We start from the raw sequence: 14,752 nt of genomic DNA, 5'->3' as shown, positions 1-14,752 counted from the left end.
TTACTCAAATATCTGAGTAGAAGCTCACGATCCCTAGGTTTTCTCCAAGTCATAAAATGGATGACATAATTCATCAGAAAGGACAAGCTTGAGAAAAAAAGGTGTTTGATGGTCTATAATTTGCTTTCAGAGATACATCCATATCCTATTACACTGGATGCAGTATTCAAGTCAACTGTAATCCAGAGATGGAGGAGGGAAGACGCTTGCCAATGTACTCTGCAACATCCCCATGGTAGTTAGCATCGGAGGACCCTAAACAAAAGTCTGTACTGCAGAAACATCCAAAGCAAAAACTTTTCAATATTGCTACCTCAAACCACACCAGAGGGTTTTTGTTAGTTTAAAGAATGCTATAAATTATTTTTGCATTAGTAAACTGGAATTATCAAAAATGTAGAGGTAGAGGTACGAACCACCAGTAGGTAAACTAACTTTGGAATAAAAACTTGGAATACAACTTTATTTGATCCCGATCTCCCTCATTTGATAGACTATTCCATTGGCTGACCAAAGGTGACTTTGCCCCCCTCCCCAGGGACATTTGGCAACATCTAGAGATATTTTTAGTTTTTATAACTAGGGGAGTGGCACTCCCGACATCCAGTGAACAGATGCCAGGATGCTATTAACATCCTACAACGTGCAGAACAGCACCCACAACAAGGAATATCTAGTTCAAAATGTCGGTGGTGCCCAGGTTTGAGAGACCCTGGAGTAGACAATTGTCTCTTCCTGGCCCTCAGATTATTTGGTTGCACACACCTGGAGTGAATCTTTAATGCAAGATGTTTGTTAGAAAGCAAAATCACAGAGCAGAGACTTTACTACATTTACAAAATAGGTCAGGTGACTTTTGTCGGGTTTGATAGATAATAAATCTGTTCATGTGTGACAAAACATGTTAATGTTCATTGTAATATTTAAGATAAGGTGGTATAGGTTCCATTCACTTTTTATATCTCAGGCTCCAGGTATTACTGAAGAACTTGACATTCGTGAATGGCTAGATTGGCTCAGACCAGTTCACAGACGAAAATGACCCAGAGGAGGAAACAGAAAAGGATAAGGGATGGGGTGGGGGGAATCTTGAGACATTTTCAGATTTTCAAACTACTCTGACCCCCTCCCACTATGTTGGCCAAGAAACCAAGTACCCAGATACAGAGAAAATTTCCTTTTTCACATCAATCATCTAAATCCCAAATCCCACACTGCCTAGAGATGATGAAATATATACTTCTCTGTCTCTAGCCTCACATGAATGCCTACTTTCCATCACCACCACAACACCTTAAAAGATAAAGTATCTGCTAATCCTCCTGGAATGATCCAGAACTTCAAACTCAAAGAAAAGATAAATGCAATGTCTCATCTATCATGTGCAGGATTCTTAATCAATCAATAGAAATGATCATCAATTATCAAAAGAGATGCACCTAGCTAGTAGATGTGCTGCTGGATCTGAGAACCTACGGGGAAATATCAAAATATTTGACCCTCAGTCTGATACCTTCTTATCATTGTTTTGACTATCAGTTTTCCTCTATAGTACTGGATCAAAATACTAGGTTACTCTTGATATCTGAGTTTCTGCTTCTTCCAGAGATAACTCATGTGTATAAGCAATGCTGTCCTCAGTTTGGAAGGGGGCCTCTCCCTCTGAGCCACACCACATCTAAGCCAGGCGTGGGCCAGAGAACATTTCTTTCTAATAAAACTAAGAACAACAACAGCATTTGGAGCCTGAAGTGAAGACTGGAGCTCCCTTTTGAGGTGAGACACTGCATAACTGTGGAGGGCACAACCTTCTCCAGGCCTAGCTGGGAAGGCAATGTGGGTTCGCAGGGTTGTGAAGCCCATGGGGCAAAAGCTGCTTATTTTCAGTTTGGTCTTTGGAGATAGAAATCTAGGCTGGTGCTAGATAGTGCCTCATCTTGTCTAAGTATTAAACAGTAACATTTGCATGCATTTGGCTCTAAAATATGTTCGTACTCATTATCCCATTTTATTGCTCCGCAACCCTGGATGTGTTAAAGTGAGGTGGGAAGACGTGGTTGACCATTACTTCCATTTGACAGATTGGGAAACCAAGACCAAGAGCTCACGTGATTTTACTAAAATTGCGCAGCTGGTTAGATGTGCCTGACTGGTGTCCCTGACTTCCAGACCCATTTTCCACTAAGGCAGCAGTTCTGAGTGCTGTCCAGGGACCAGCAGCAGCAATATCACCTGGCAACTTGTTACAAGTACAGATTCTTAGATCATACCTCAGATTTACTGAATCAGAAACCCTGGCAGTCGTGCCCTCAATCCATGCTTTAACCAGCCTTCCAGGGGATACCAATGCCCCTCAGGCTGGGGAGTCGGTCCCCGAGGGGTGCTCTTTGCACCTGCTACAATCTCTCCTCACACCTTCATATTAAAGGGATTCTTCTTAACCCAGCATGTTTGCTTCTAGAATGGCCATAAAGTGTGTGCTTAGGAAGCTGGGACCCTGAAGCCAGGACCACTCAGGGTCCTTGAAACATTATCTTTTATTAAACGTCCAGAGTCAGCTCTTTGTGGAGCCTCTACCTACTGGGATGGGAATCTCAGTTCTCAAATCTTTGATTTGATCTTTCTTGGAACTTTCTTGCCCCAAATGGTTTTATCTCCTTAGGAACTGTGGAAAGAAAGTGTACCTAAGCTACTTTTTTACAACTTTCTTCTATCAGATACTGTCAGTTTGCTAACACACTAATTTTATACATGAATAGTTCATAAAATATGCTTTAAACTTAAAAAGATCTGAGGAAGAGCTATGGATAACTCTCCCTCTCCACCCCTCCACCAAATTTACATGCAATACCGGACGCACAGAAGGTATTGACTCAATATTTATTGAATTTATGAAGACCTATTTTTAGAATCAGAGGAGAAGAAATGCGCATGCCACAAGGTCCTGCTGCAAGGAGGAATCCTTCTTCTAACTCACAAGCCTTCAACGAATACTATTGTGTCTGATGAAAAATATGTATTTGATTTTAATATAAACAGCATGTAGGTGTCATCACATATATTTTATCTGCAGTAGAAATGATAGTTTCTATGACTTAGTTACTTCATTCATTATCAGTTCATTCATTCACATTTATTGAGTTCCCACAATGCGCCAGCCAGGCATGCTTCCAGGCACTGGAGCAAACATGGTACATGACGGCCTGCCCAGGTGGAGCTTACAGTCTATTAAAGACAGTCGATTAAACAAGTGATTGACAATGAAGTGTAATGAGTGTTGTCACAGGACACATGAGCTACATTCAGGGCACATAGCAGGGTAACAGAACCATGTGGGGATGGGGGCCAGAAAAACCCTAATTTTCATACAGGAGGCTGGAGGCCTTTGTCCTTGGAGGTCTGTTCAAAGCAAGGCTGATAAAAACCGCCCCAAACTGCACTGAGGCCCAGAAAGGAAGGTCTGAGTAGAGAAGAGGCTTCTGCGATCTGGCTGATGTCAGCAGGCAGGTCACTGCCTCAGCTTTTGAGAAAGGATGGAGATGATGGCGAAGGACAAGAAGATCACGCCGGCCACGCTTCCGATCATCAGGCCCAGGATGCTGCTGTGCACCTGCATGGCCTGACAGCGCTCCCCCGTGTAAAAGAAGGCATGACTGGAGACACACCTGGGGGAACAGGACACAGAGGCAGTGTGGAATCCACCCAAGCCTCAGGCACTTTGTAGCTACCAGCACCAACAGCAATAGTGGCAGTTGCCATGCATGTCTGGCCCTGTTCCAAGTGCTTTTTAGGAGTCACTTCAATCTTCTAACAGTCCCGTGAGTGGGTGGTTATTACCAGACCATTCTCATATCCTCATTTTACAGAGATCTTAAATCACTTACTCAGGGTCACAGAGTTAGTAAGTGTTTCACACTTGAAGTCTCATCCCTAGAGGCCTGTCTCCAGACTGGATACTCTTGGCCACCATATGCAAGACTCAGGAGGAAGGTTTGGGGCACTTAAAGAATATGTTGTCCACACTGGCTCAGACTGTAAGTCACAGGAGAAATTCTCCAGACAGAGCCTGGATAACTCCTTTGACATCACGTGCCCCTCACATGACAGACTGATCACGTGACCCACCCAAATATGAGGGCATCCCTCATATTGCTATTCTTGCCAAAAATGTATGACCTCAATGTAACCATGAGAAAACACTGGACATACCAAATTTGAGGGAAAATTCACAAAATAACTGACCAGGATTCTTTGAAAGTGTCAAGGTAGTGAAAGAGGAAGGAAGAGGTTGTCCCAGCTTGAAGGAGGCTAAGGAGACGTGAAACTGAATATAAGGAGGGGCCCTGAATTAGGTCCTGGAACAAAGAAAGGACATTGGTGACAAGACTGCAGAGATCTGAATAAGGTCTGTAGTCTAGTGAATGCATTTGTTAATAGCATTTGTTTGCATTAATGTTCATTTCTTGGCTTCGCTGATGGTCCTACAGTTATGTAAGCTGTTAACACTAGGGAACAGGAGGCTCCGTAGTATTTTTACAAAAGTACCTGTAAATCTAAAATCATTTCCAAATAAAAGCTTAAAAAAGAAGAAACAAAGTGGAGAATGAAAGGTACTCAGAAGAAACATAGGTTTTTTGAGCCAAGCAGGCTAAGCAGGCTAGTCGCTACCTCTGTTACTATTCTGCCAAATGAAACTGTTGCTTCCATCATCATATATATCCTTTCATGGAATATTTTATGCAAACCATAAACATTATAAAAAGAAATATTAAATATAGCAAACAGTGCAGACAGACAGAAGTGGATGCAAGTCTCAGCTCCAGCATTTGCCATCTGGGTACGTTAGACAAATTATTTAGCCTAAGCTTCAACCTCCTTCCGCACCAAATGGGGACAAGGAGGGTCCTTAAGTTACCGGGTGGCCATGAGGAATAATTTAGGTCATGCATGTATACTGCTCAGGACAGCACCTGACACATAGCAAGCAGTCAAAAAATATCAGATGTTCTTGTTACTATTATTAAAAACGTAACTACAGTAATAGTACAACAGAACAAATAGATGATAGAAGTAATAATTAATAATTAACAATAACATCGGCAGTCAGTAAAGAGTTAAGCTTGGTCCTAAGTCCCACTGAGGCAGGTCGTGTAGTTCCTGGGCTCAAGGCTCTGGAACATTTGTGAGCACTGCAGTGGAGTTCAAAATCCCAACAACATTCAAGATGCTGTTGATCATCTCCCAGAGGTGGGGAGCAAAGGATAAAAGTCAAGAGAGAGGAGATTTGGGACCCCGCTGCCCTGGCAGGATCCCTGCTGTGCCTCAACAGCCTAAGCCCACTGACTCGGAGCACAGCTTTGTGGGGTCAAGGAACAGCCAAGTCCAGGTGACCCCATGAGGTAGTCATCGCCCTAACCCAAGAACGGCACTTTTTACCAGGGTTAAGCAAATGTCTGGCTCACCTCTGCTGAAGGCCCACCTGCCTCCCCCTGGCCACAGAGCCTACCTGCAGCTCGCCATCCCTTTCACGTTCACACAGATGCCTTCATTTTGGCAAGGGTTCGGGTCACATGGATCTCTGAAGTATGGTGGCCAGTTGTGGTCCTCCAGAGGACCGGTGTTCTCCACTGACCGCTTCTGCCGGCTGGGCTGCTCCTGGTCCAGGCTGCCGGGGAGCGCGTTCTCCAACGAGACCTTTTCGGAAGCTTCTTTTGAGGCCTGCTCCTCGTCTTGGAGAATGAGGCCTTGAGGAATCAGCCTTGTGTTTTGAGTTTGAACTTCAGTCTGGTTAAGGTAGGTGATATCTTGAGGAAATAGACAAAAGGGCAGTGAGGAAGATCTATACTTAACATCTGACTACAATTAGCTTCTACTTCTGGAGAAAGTTCCCTGGACCACCTCCATCCCTCCTGGACTCCACCTTGAGGGACATAGAAAGGTGGTTTGAATCCAGCTAATTCTCATGCTAGCTATTTTTTGAAAAAAAAAATATTTTATTATTTATTTATGAGAGACACACACAGAGAGAGAGGCAGAGACACAGGCAGAGGGAGAAGCAGGCTCCCTGCAAAGAGCCCAATGCGGGCCTCGATCCCAGGACCCTGGGATCATGCCCTGAGCCGAAGGCAGATGCTCAACCACTGAGCCACCCAGGAATCCCTCAGGTTAGTTATTTTTATTTTCAAAGTCGTCCAATCACATTCTAATTTATTTAACTTGAAAAAAGAAGCAGAAAGGTAGCACAGATAGACTGATGAAAACGAAACTGAAGGCACCAAACTCTCATATTTGATAAATTAACAAAAAAGGTGGCATCAGAGTTTTAGTTTCTCTCAAGGACGGTTAAAATACAGATGTGAGTCCCTGAGCAATTGCTCTCCTGGAGCACATCTTTTTTTTTTTTTTTTTCTGAACTTGGTCCTCAAAACAAAACAAAACAAAACAGAACAAAAACTTCATCCTCCATGAGATACTCAGAAATCAGTGCAAAATCTGTGAAACCCCCAGAGCATAGGATTACTTATTCAGGAAGATCAGCAAAAGTACCTTCAAAGTCCACAAACATTATAAGGTCATCATTTTTAAGGAAACTCTTCCTTTTTAGCATTTGGTGGGAGACGACACTACTCCAGCCCCAGTCGATGCCTCTAAAACAGTCACAGTCCTTATCATAGGATCCCACTTTGGATGGCCTGTCCCAGATGACGGAGTTATTTATTGCTGCAAACAATAAATAACATCACATTACCTCTTTTACTTCACTCTCCAACTGGTCTTTAATGAGTATATAGAACTTAGTTAGAAAAAAATATATTGAAAAAAAATCAGATTATTTACACTTTCCAGAGAATTAAGATTCGGGATTAGGAGCGGGGAGGGGCAGAGAACCAGAGCTCTTAATGGTCAATTGTCCATTACTGAGTCACTTCCTCAATGAGGACAGAGGGACAGTGAGAGCCTCTTCCTTTTAAGCTTTAAGGCTCTTCATTTGAAAAATAAAAAAAGTCTGCCCATTTCTTTATTGGTCATTAACATGCTGATGATCACCAAGATTTTAAAAGTCACTGAAATTCTGAGTATTTGATAAATGATTAGCAGTATCTGTCATCTCATTTAGACTGAGTTCAATGAAGCAGGAATTGCCTTGTTTGCTTATATTCTAGGTAACTGGCTCTGAGTTTGGCACAGTATAAGCACTTAATAAATGCTTGAGAAGTGAATTCGAGAGAAGGGAGGTAAAATGCTTGATAAGTAAATTCGAGAGAAGGGAAAAAATAAATGCTTGATAAGTGAATTCGAAAGAAGGGAGATAAGATGACATTGAAAATTTTAACTTAATATTCCAACATGACTATGTTGTTGATATACTCAAGTAGGAAATGTGAGAGGAATGTTAATCTCTCTCTCTCTCTCTCTCTCTTTTTAAAAAAGATTTTATTTATTTATTCATGAGAGACAGAGAGAGAGAGAGGCAGAGGGAGAAGCAGGCTCCATGCAGGGAGCCCAATGTGGGACTTGAACCCTGGACCTGGGATCATGACCTGAGCCAAAGGCAGATGCTCAACTGCTGTGCCACCCAGTCATCCTTGTATAGAGATGGGAATCACATCTGCTGGCCCTTTCGGGTTGAGGGGCAGATTTTAGAGCACCTACCTGAAGATGTATGGAATTTGGAGGTAGTGAACACCATGCTTGAGGACATTCTATTCCTGGCATCAGGTTCCTGGTCAAGTATGGTCATTATCACCTGTCTGTTCTCCACTGGCCACTCCAGGATGGCATCATTCTCCCCACTGCACAAATGAAAAGCAATTCCCAAGAAGCCAGATCCACCGGAGTCGACTCTGCCATGAGGGTATAAGGTCAACCCCAAACCATATCCCTCTGAATTGTAGAATCGAGGGCTCAGGAGCTTCTGCCCTTTAACCGTGTTCTGAAGGACAGAGGAGAAATTCCGTATTGTCCAAACACCTGCAGGGCATGGGGTTTCTGTCAGAGTAATATCGTCCAGGTAAATTCCCCCATTCGAGTTCTGGGGGTCACCTTTCGTGCCCTGGAATAGGTAGCGAAACTTCTTCTCTTCTCTGAGTGTCACATGGGCAATTTTCCAATTTTGGTCCAAGTCTCCTGAGGACAGAGAAGAAGGTTGGTGACTACTGCAGCCAACATTTATTAAGCATGGCCTATGAGCCTGGTAGCATGCCAAATGCTTTAAAGAATTTATTTATTTATTTATTTATTTATTTATTTATTTATTTATTTATTTAGATCCAGTGGAGGGAGGAGCACAGGGAGAGGGAAAGCAGACTCTGTGCTACGACCTTGAGATCCTGACCTGAGCTGAAATCAAGAGTCAGACGCTTAACCAACCAAGCCACTGAGGTGCCCTGCATACCAAGTGCTTTGTATGAATTATTTAATTTAATCCTCACAATATCTCTATGAGACATGTACTATTATAAACATGGTAAGGAACTTTTCCAAAGCCACATACCTACCGAGGGGAAACAGCTATAAAAAGACACACTATCATTTTAATATTCATGCAATATTCTAATATTCATATTCAAATCTTAATCAGAATTTGTTTTCCATTATTATTCAATTCCATAGGTTCTGTCTTTCAAAGCTGGGTTTCATGGTATAAATGTACCTCAACCCTTAATGTTTGCACTGAATACCCAAGTAATAGGCTGAATCATAAAAATAGTCATTTTGTAAGCTCAAAATCAAATAATGGCAATTTTATGGGGTCCAACCTATGACCTGATGCCAGAGAGATATATGGTATCTGGAGTATATGGCTCTGGAGTAAATGTTCACATGCAGGACAAGCTGGATCTCCCCTATGAAAGACTGACTCACCCACTAACATCCGATTTTTTCTCTTCTTCCTCTTTTAAAAAACAAATAATACAAAAGGAGTTACCACTCTCCAGATATTCATATTCTAATGAAAATTATGTCTACTTGCTTTTTTCTTGAGACTGAGCTGGAAGCGAGAATTTTGAATAAAAAGCTGAAGTAAGAAGTGAGAAGGCTGTTCTAGAACATGGGGTTCTGTGCTGCATAGCAGAAGAAACCCGAAAGGAGGGGCACCTGGGTGGCTCAGTCAGTTAAGCATTTGCCTTCGGCTCAGGTCATGATCTCAGGGTTCTGGGATCAAGTTCCGCATGGGGTTCCCTGCTCAGCAGGGAATATACTTCTCCCTCCTTCTGTCCCTCCTCCTGGTCATGTGTGCTCTCTCTCTCAAATAAATAAATAAAATCTAAAAGAAAGAAAGGGAGAAAGAAAGAAAGAAGAAAGAAAGAAAGAAAGAAAGAAAGAAAGAAAGAAAGAAAGAAAGAAAGAAAGAAAGAAAGAAAGAAAGAAGAAAAGAAAGAAAAAGTTGCTTAAGGGTCTAGGGAGAGGAAACCACCAGGCCAGAGCAACTCATAATTCCCTAAAGATCTGCCCCTACTTTGATATTTTGCCAGGGTATATCTAAGCACTGGGTTTAGAAAGGAAAAGAAAAATGCTGCACCCCAAGTGTGGATAATATTGGCTAAAATGAATTCAAACAGATGAGTATTATAGACAATTAATCTAAATGCAATTGGCCAGAGGGCTTTGGAAGTACTTTTCCTCTTTCTGTGTTGTGATGAGCACAACACAGGTGTACGTAAATGATGAATCTCTGACTACTACCCTAGAAACCAATATTGGACTGTATGTTAACAAAATTTAAATTAAAAAATAAATTAAATTAAAAATTGGAAAAATATAATACACATATAAAATAAAATAAAAATGTCCATATGTTTAAATTTTTAAGCTATAAATATCTTGTTGAATATCACATAAACATTAAATGATATTCAACTAATCTTTTAGAAAAGCTTCATTTACAAGCCAGTATCAGAATGAGCTACTTTAAAAATCCATTCATATGGCACTTCTAGGAAACTTTGAACAGAGACACACTTTGAATTCATTGCAACTCAAAGCATAGCAGTGTAGGGAACTGAGTTAAGCATAAGAAGGTTGTTTGGCTGATGCTATGCTTATGAGGATAGCATTTCCAGCTTTATATAGAAGTGAGCAATAATAGATCCCATCAATATTACCAAGGCTCTAATTCATTTTCTCATTAAATATGTACAATCCTTGATAACATAGCAAATTCTCAACTCTTAAAGGGCACCTAGCTGTCATCCATCATTTGATAAAGATGCTCTACACATTGCAGCCAGAAAAGTGAACCCCTCGAAACCATTACCTGTAGCATTCCTAGGTAGCCCAAAGAGGGCCTGGGTAGAGGTGATTCAGGCACCTGTTCTAAAGAGTGACCTCTAAGGAAGCTTCCACATTTCAAGAGCAACAGCTTCTTCTAGAAGTACTCAAATGATGCTTCCCCTCTCCGGACTCATGTTAATTGAGAAATTCTTTGTTGAATGGAAAAATAGGAATGGGTGCCTCTCCTTTTCTGATTGTGAATGAACCACCACCACCACCACCACAAAAGAATGTAAAAACTTAACTTTATAACCCTGGATCTCGATTTACACCCAGATTACCCTCAAACCCAACTACCTAGCTTAGTATTTTCATACTGACCCTCTTAAAAAAATACATAAAATAACATTTAGGAATATTTAAATTATGGTAATGAAGTTAATATATACACATGTCCTATTTCCTTCCAACTCTATAAGTTGGCTTCAAGTTAGTTCAGTGTATTAAATAACGCTATTCATTCAGTTTTTTGGAAACAGATGCAGAAACACTTGTCAACTACCAAACCACTCTCAGTAGCAGCATCAGCTCCCACTTCCCTTCTGCTTCCAGCTCTAGCCCTGAATTGCCCATTTTCTCTGCCCTGGCTGTCTCCAGAGCTGCAGTGATAATTGGATTTCTATTTTCTGATCGGCCTCTTCCAAAAGCATATTTCAGCTTCACCCAAATACCCGATGCGGTGTCTGATTTCCGAGTGGCTGAAATACCCATTGAGCGGTTAAAAGGTACCAGATGCTATGCTGGGCTCTTAGAAGAGGATGAGGGAGGTGGAGGACTAGAGAGGAACAAGAGGGAGGAGGAAGAGGAGAAGAAGTAACAAAGAGAGGGGAAGGGGAGGGAGAGGAAGGAGTGGGACCCCGGATTTAAGCTGAATCGGCGCCCCCATGAATGTCTCCAGGTACCTCGGAAGGTCTGCACTTTGACCAGCTTGCGCACATTGCCGGTGCTGTCATCCCTCCTGATCCAGACGACGAGTCGATCGGAAGGGCTTCCTGTCATTTTGTAGAAAAACTGCAGGCACTGCTGCTTCCTCTTGGGGTAAAGAATCCGAGACTCCAGCAGGGCTGCCTCTTCTGCCATCCCCGAGCTGGTGCTGAAGTGCATGAAGTAGCCAGCACCTGCGGTGAGAGCAGCCCAATGACCCCTCTCCAGCTGCCCGCACCCCGGGGGCCCCGGACTCCTGCCAAGTGGGGTAGTGAGCCACAGACATTTCCCGGGCAACCAAGGCCAGGACTCTTGTGGGGATAACGAAACCAAGGTGGTTTGTCTTCGTTCTGTCTCCACGGACAGATTCCCTGGCCGGAGGCCCAGCTCTCCACTGCCTCTCTTGATGCCTTTGCCCCCAAGCTTGTGAACTGTATACCTCTGACTTAAGGAGACACAGGCTAATTCCATCAAAGAGAAGGTTGATGGAATTTAGCGCCTCTGAGATGAATACAATTTTCTTATTGGCTTTCCTGTTTAGAGATTTCACTCCAAGGAAAAGAGCTGATCTTCTAGTTGTGTGACAGACTATGGGATTCCAATGTTTAGGACTTGGAATAGAAATATTCACAACGATAAGGGTTCAGTCTCACCTGTTTCTAGCCTGTAATTGGATGCATTATCGGTGGCAAAGAGTCAACTTTACTGTGTCATAAGAGGGGCATTCAAGGCATATTGAGGGACTACATGAGGATTTCTCTTGAATGTAAAGAAGGCTCGAAAGAACACTGAAAACAAGGGTGAAAAGTGTCTGCTTGTAACCAAGCTTGGGTATGCTCAACTCCTATATCTCAGAACTCTCTCCTCCCAAATACTCAGGCAGCTAAAGGAAAATGTCATTTAGAAAATCGATTGTCACATCAGAGTAAAGCACAAAGAACAATCCTTGCATATAAAGAAGTCCTTTAAACTGTACTCCAGAATTCAACTTCTTACTAAAGAATCCACTCAAAATATCTCATAAAGTAAAAATGAAGTGAGCATCTAGTACAGTTCTAGGTACTTTGGCGACATGACTTTCCACTTCATCCTGCCTCATCCATGAGGCATCGTACCTTCCACGACGGCAGCAAGCATCAGCTTTTGAATAGGCTTTCTACTTAAAGCTTAAAAATATATAATGGCTTTATCATTTATATTACATCTGGAAAAATTATATTTTCTTGAACTTGCTAGCCTGAGCTCTCCGCATTGTGAATTACTGAGTGCTTGGGTTAAATAAAATAAGAACTCACATGGCTAAGATCTCCAGATGGTCCTTGCTGAGGAATTCCAAGCAGATATGCTCATGGGTAGGAAATGAAAGCCTAATAACCCACACTTGGTAGTCGAGAGACCTGAGTTCTTGCCCAGGCACTGCCACTAGCTCGAAGGTATCCATTCATCTCTCCTGGTTTCAAATGGGAGGTGCCTTCTATCCCAAGTGATCTTTTGTGCTCTTTGAGTATACACATCTATCTCAACACCATTGGTGCTCTCTAACAGAGGGAATGCACTCCCATTAAATGCCTCTTGTGGAAGAAGCATGATGACTGGTAAAACTTTTCTAGATATTTCTTCTGAGGTATGGTCTTTTCTTTTCCTAGTAAGGTGCTGGAACACTGTTCTAATGTGTTCCTTCATATGACAGTCACTCTTCTGTTTAGCTAGGAATGGTATACTAGCCTAGTAGCAAGTCCACAGAAGAGATTGGATGAGAAGCTATGATGGAATTTTAGAAAGAAATTCAGACACTTGAGATTATGTGTTTGATAATATGATGGGTGAGAAATTTTCGCCTTTTGTCAAGGCTGGAGGAAAGGTGGCAATTGCTTGTGAACTCTGACCCCAACAGCCTGGCATGGGTGACAAGCTGGGTCCCTTTTGGGAAGGGGCCAACTTCACACAGTTACTAAGGGACTTTGGAACAGTCTAGCTTTTAAAAACTGATTATAATCTGTAGGGTCAGGATTATTTCTGGGGCAGGCACAAAATAGAAAGATGCTAAAATGGAAATAAAAATATAAGTGGAACCTCTAGACAGAAAGGGAAGTTGGAAGAAAATGGAGAGGGAAGCTGCTGGGTCTGCAGCTGGAGGCTCTCTATGCATTAGCTCCTTCCAAACTCACTGGTAAGTATCAATATCCTGGAATGGTCAGAGAGGCTTACAAAAGCAGAGACTTAAAAAACAACACCAACAAAAACAACTATCTGTGGTTAGAATTAGCAGGTTGTGAAGCCAGACTTCAAATCCAGGTCTGTGTGATTTTACAGCTTTTTCACTATACAAACCACATGTAAGAACTATCTGGAGCCATGTCATTCAATGTATGCTATCAGACCTCTGTGGCTACTGAGTATTTGAATTGTGGCCAGTCCAAACTGAGATGTGCTATAGGGGTAAACTACACATCAGATTTCAAATACCTTTCTAGTATAGAAAGTGTGGAGTAGCTTATTAATAACTTTACTACTGATTACATATCAAAATGCTAATACTGGGGATCCCTGGGTGGCTCGGCAGTTTAGTGCCTGCCTTCGGCCCATGGTGTGATCCTGGAGACCCGGGATCCAGTCCCACATCAGGCTCCCTGCATGGAGCCTGCTTCTCCCTCTGCCTCTGTCTCTGCCTCTCTCTCTCTCTCTCTCTCTCTCTCTGTCTCTCATGAATAAATAAAATCTTTAAAAAATTCTGTTAAAAATGCTAATATTTTGGATATAGAGAGTTAAATAAAATGTATCATTAAAAAGAATTTCTCGTTTCTTTTTATATGGCTCCTAGAAAATTCCACGTTATGCATGTGGTTTGCATTATGGTTCTATGGGAGGGCTCTGCTCTAGATATTTTACCTTTATTTACAAAATCATGCCTTATCAACCACATGTCTGTATTAGCTTTGTCATCATTTAAATGCATCTTTCTTTGGCATGCCCAGAACCTGCATACTTTTTATTGAGTTAATAATTAAGATATGAGAAACAGTCTTTGTGCTTGTTTGGATTTCCAAGTTTGATAACTAACATTTCAACTGAGGCAAAACATGTAAGCTGTCATATTCAAATTGAACCTGGTGGACCACATCAGTGTGCTTACTTTCTGCCTTCACTTACCTGTGCATCGTCCCACCAAAGTGTGATCTACTTCTCCAGGCTTAGTGCTGTCCTCATGGACCCAGTCAGCATCATCTCTGGTACCCTGAATCATCCCACAGATGTTTGCCTTCTCAAAAGCACAATGGTCCAAAAGTGTGTGAGTTGTGGCTGCAAATGATATTTTTGTCACCTGGTTAAAAATTTTAGTCATTTTATTTCAGGTTATCTAATGTCTTAAGAGGGGGGAGGAGCAAGATGGCGGAAGAGTAGGGTCCCCAAATCACCTGTCTCCACCAAACTACCTAGAAAACCTTCAAATTATCCTGAAAATCTACGAATTCGGCCTGAGATTTAAAGAGAGACCACCTGGAATGCAACAGTGAGAAGAGTTCGCGCTTCTATCAAGGTAGGAAGACGGGGA

General features: G+C 42.1%; 1 protein-coding gene across 1 annotated transcript in view; it reads right to left on the bottom strand.

The window, feature by feature from the left end:
• Positions 1-3,111: 3,111 nt before the first annotated feature.
• MEP1A (meprin A subunit alpha) overlaps positions 3,112-14,752 on the bottom strand; it is a 37,708-nt gene continuing 26,067 nt past the window's right edge. Inside the window, exons 9-14 of the mRNA XM_038553336.1 lie at positions 14,350-14,499; positions 11,178-11,393; positions 7,654-8,127; positions 6,547-6,720; positions 5,507-5,804; positions 3,112-3,665 (exon numbers count right to left, since the gene is read on the bottom strand). Coding sequence (XP_038409264.1) covers positions 3,509-3,665; positions 5,507-5,804; positions 6,547-6,720; positions 7,654-8,127; positions 11,178-11,393; positions 14,350-14,499 — 1,469 coding nt within the window. The 3' untranslated portion in view covers positions 3,112-3,508. The remainder of the gene's footprint in view (positions 3,666-5,506; positions 5,805-6,546; positions 6,721-7,653; positions 8,128-11,177; positions 11,394-14,349; positions 14,500-14,752) is intronic.

This window comes from Canis lupus, chromosome 12, assembly GCF_011100685.1.
Source record: "Canis lupus familiaris isolate Mischka breed German Shepherd chromosome 12, alternate assembly UU_Cfam_GSD_1.0, whole genome shotgun sequence".
NCBI classification, from domain to species: Eukaryota; Metazoa; Chordata; class Mammalia; order Carnivora; family Canidae; genus Canis; species Canis lupus.
Note: the sequence above shows the minus strand (reverse complement) of the source record. Positions and strands in the feature narration are given on the sequence as shown.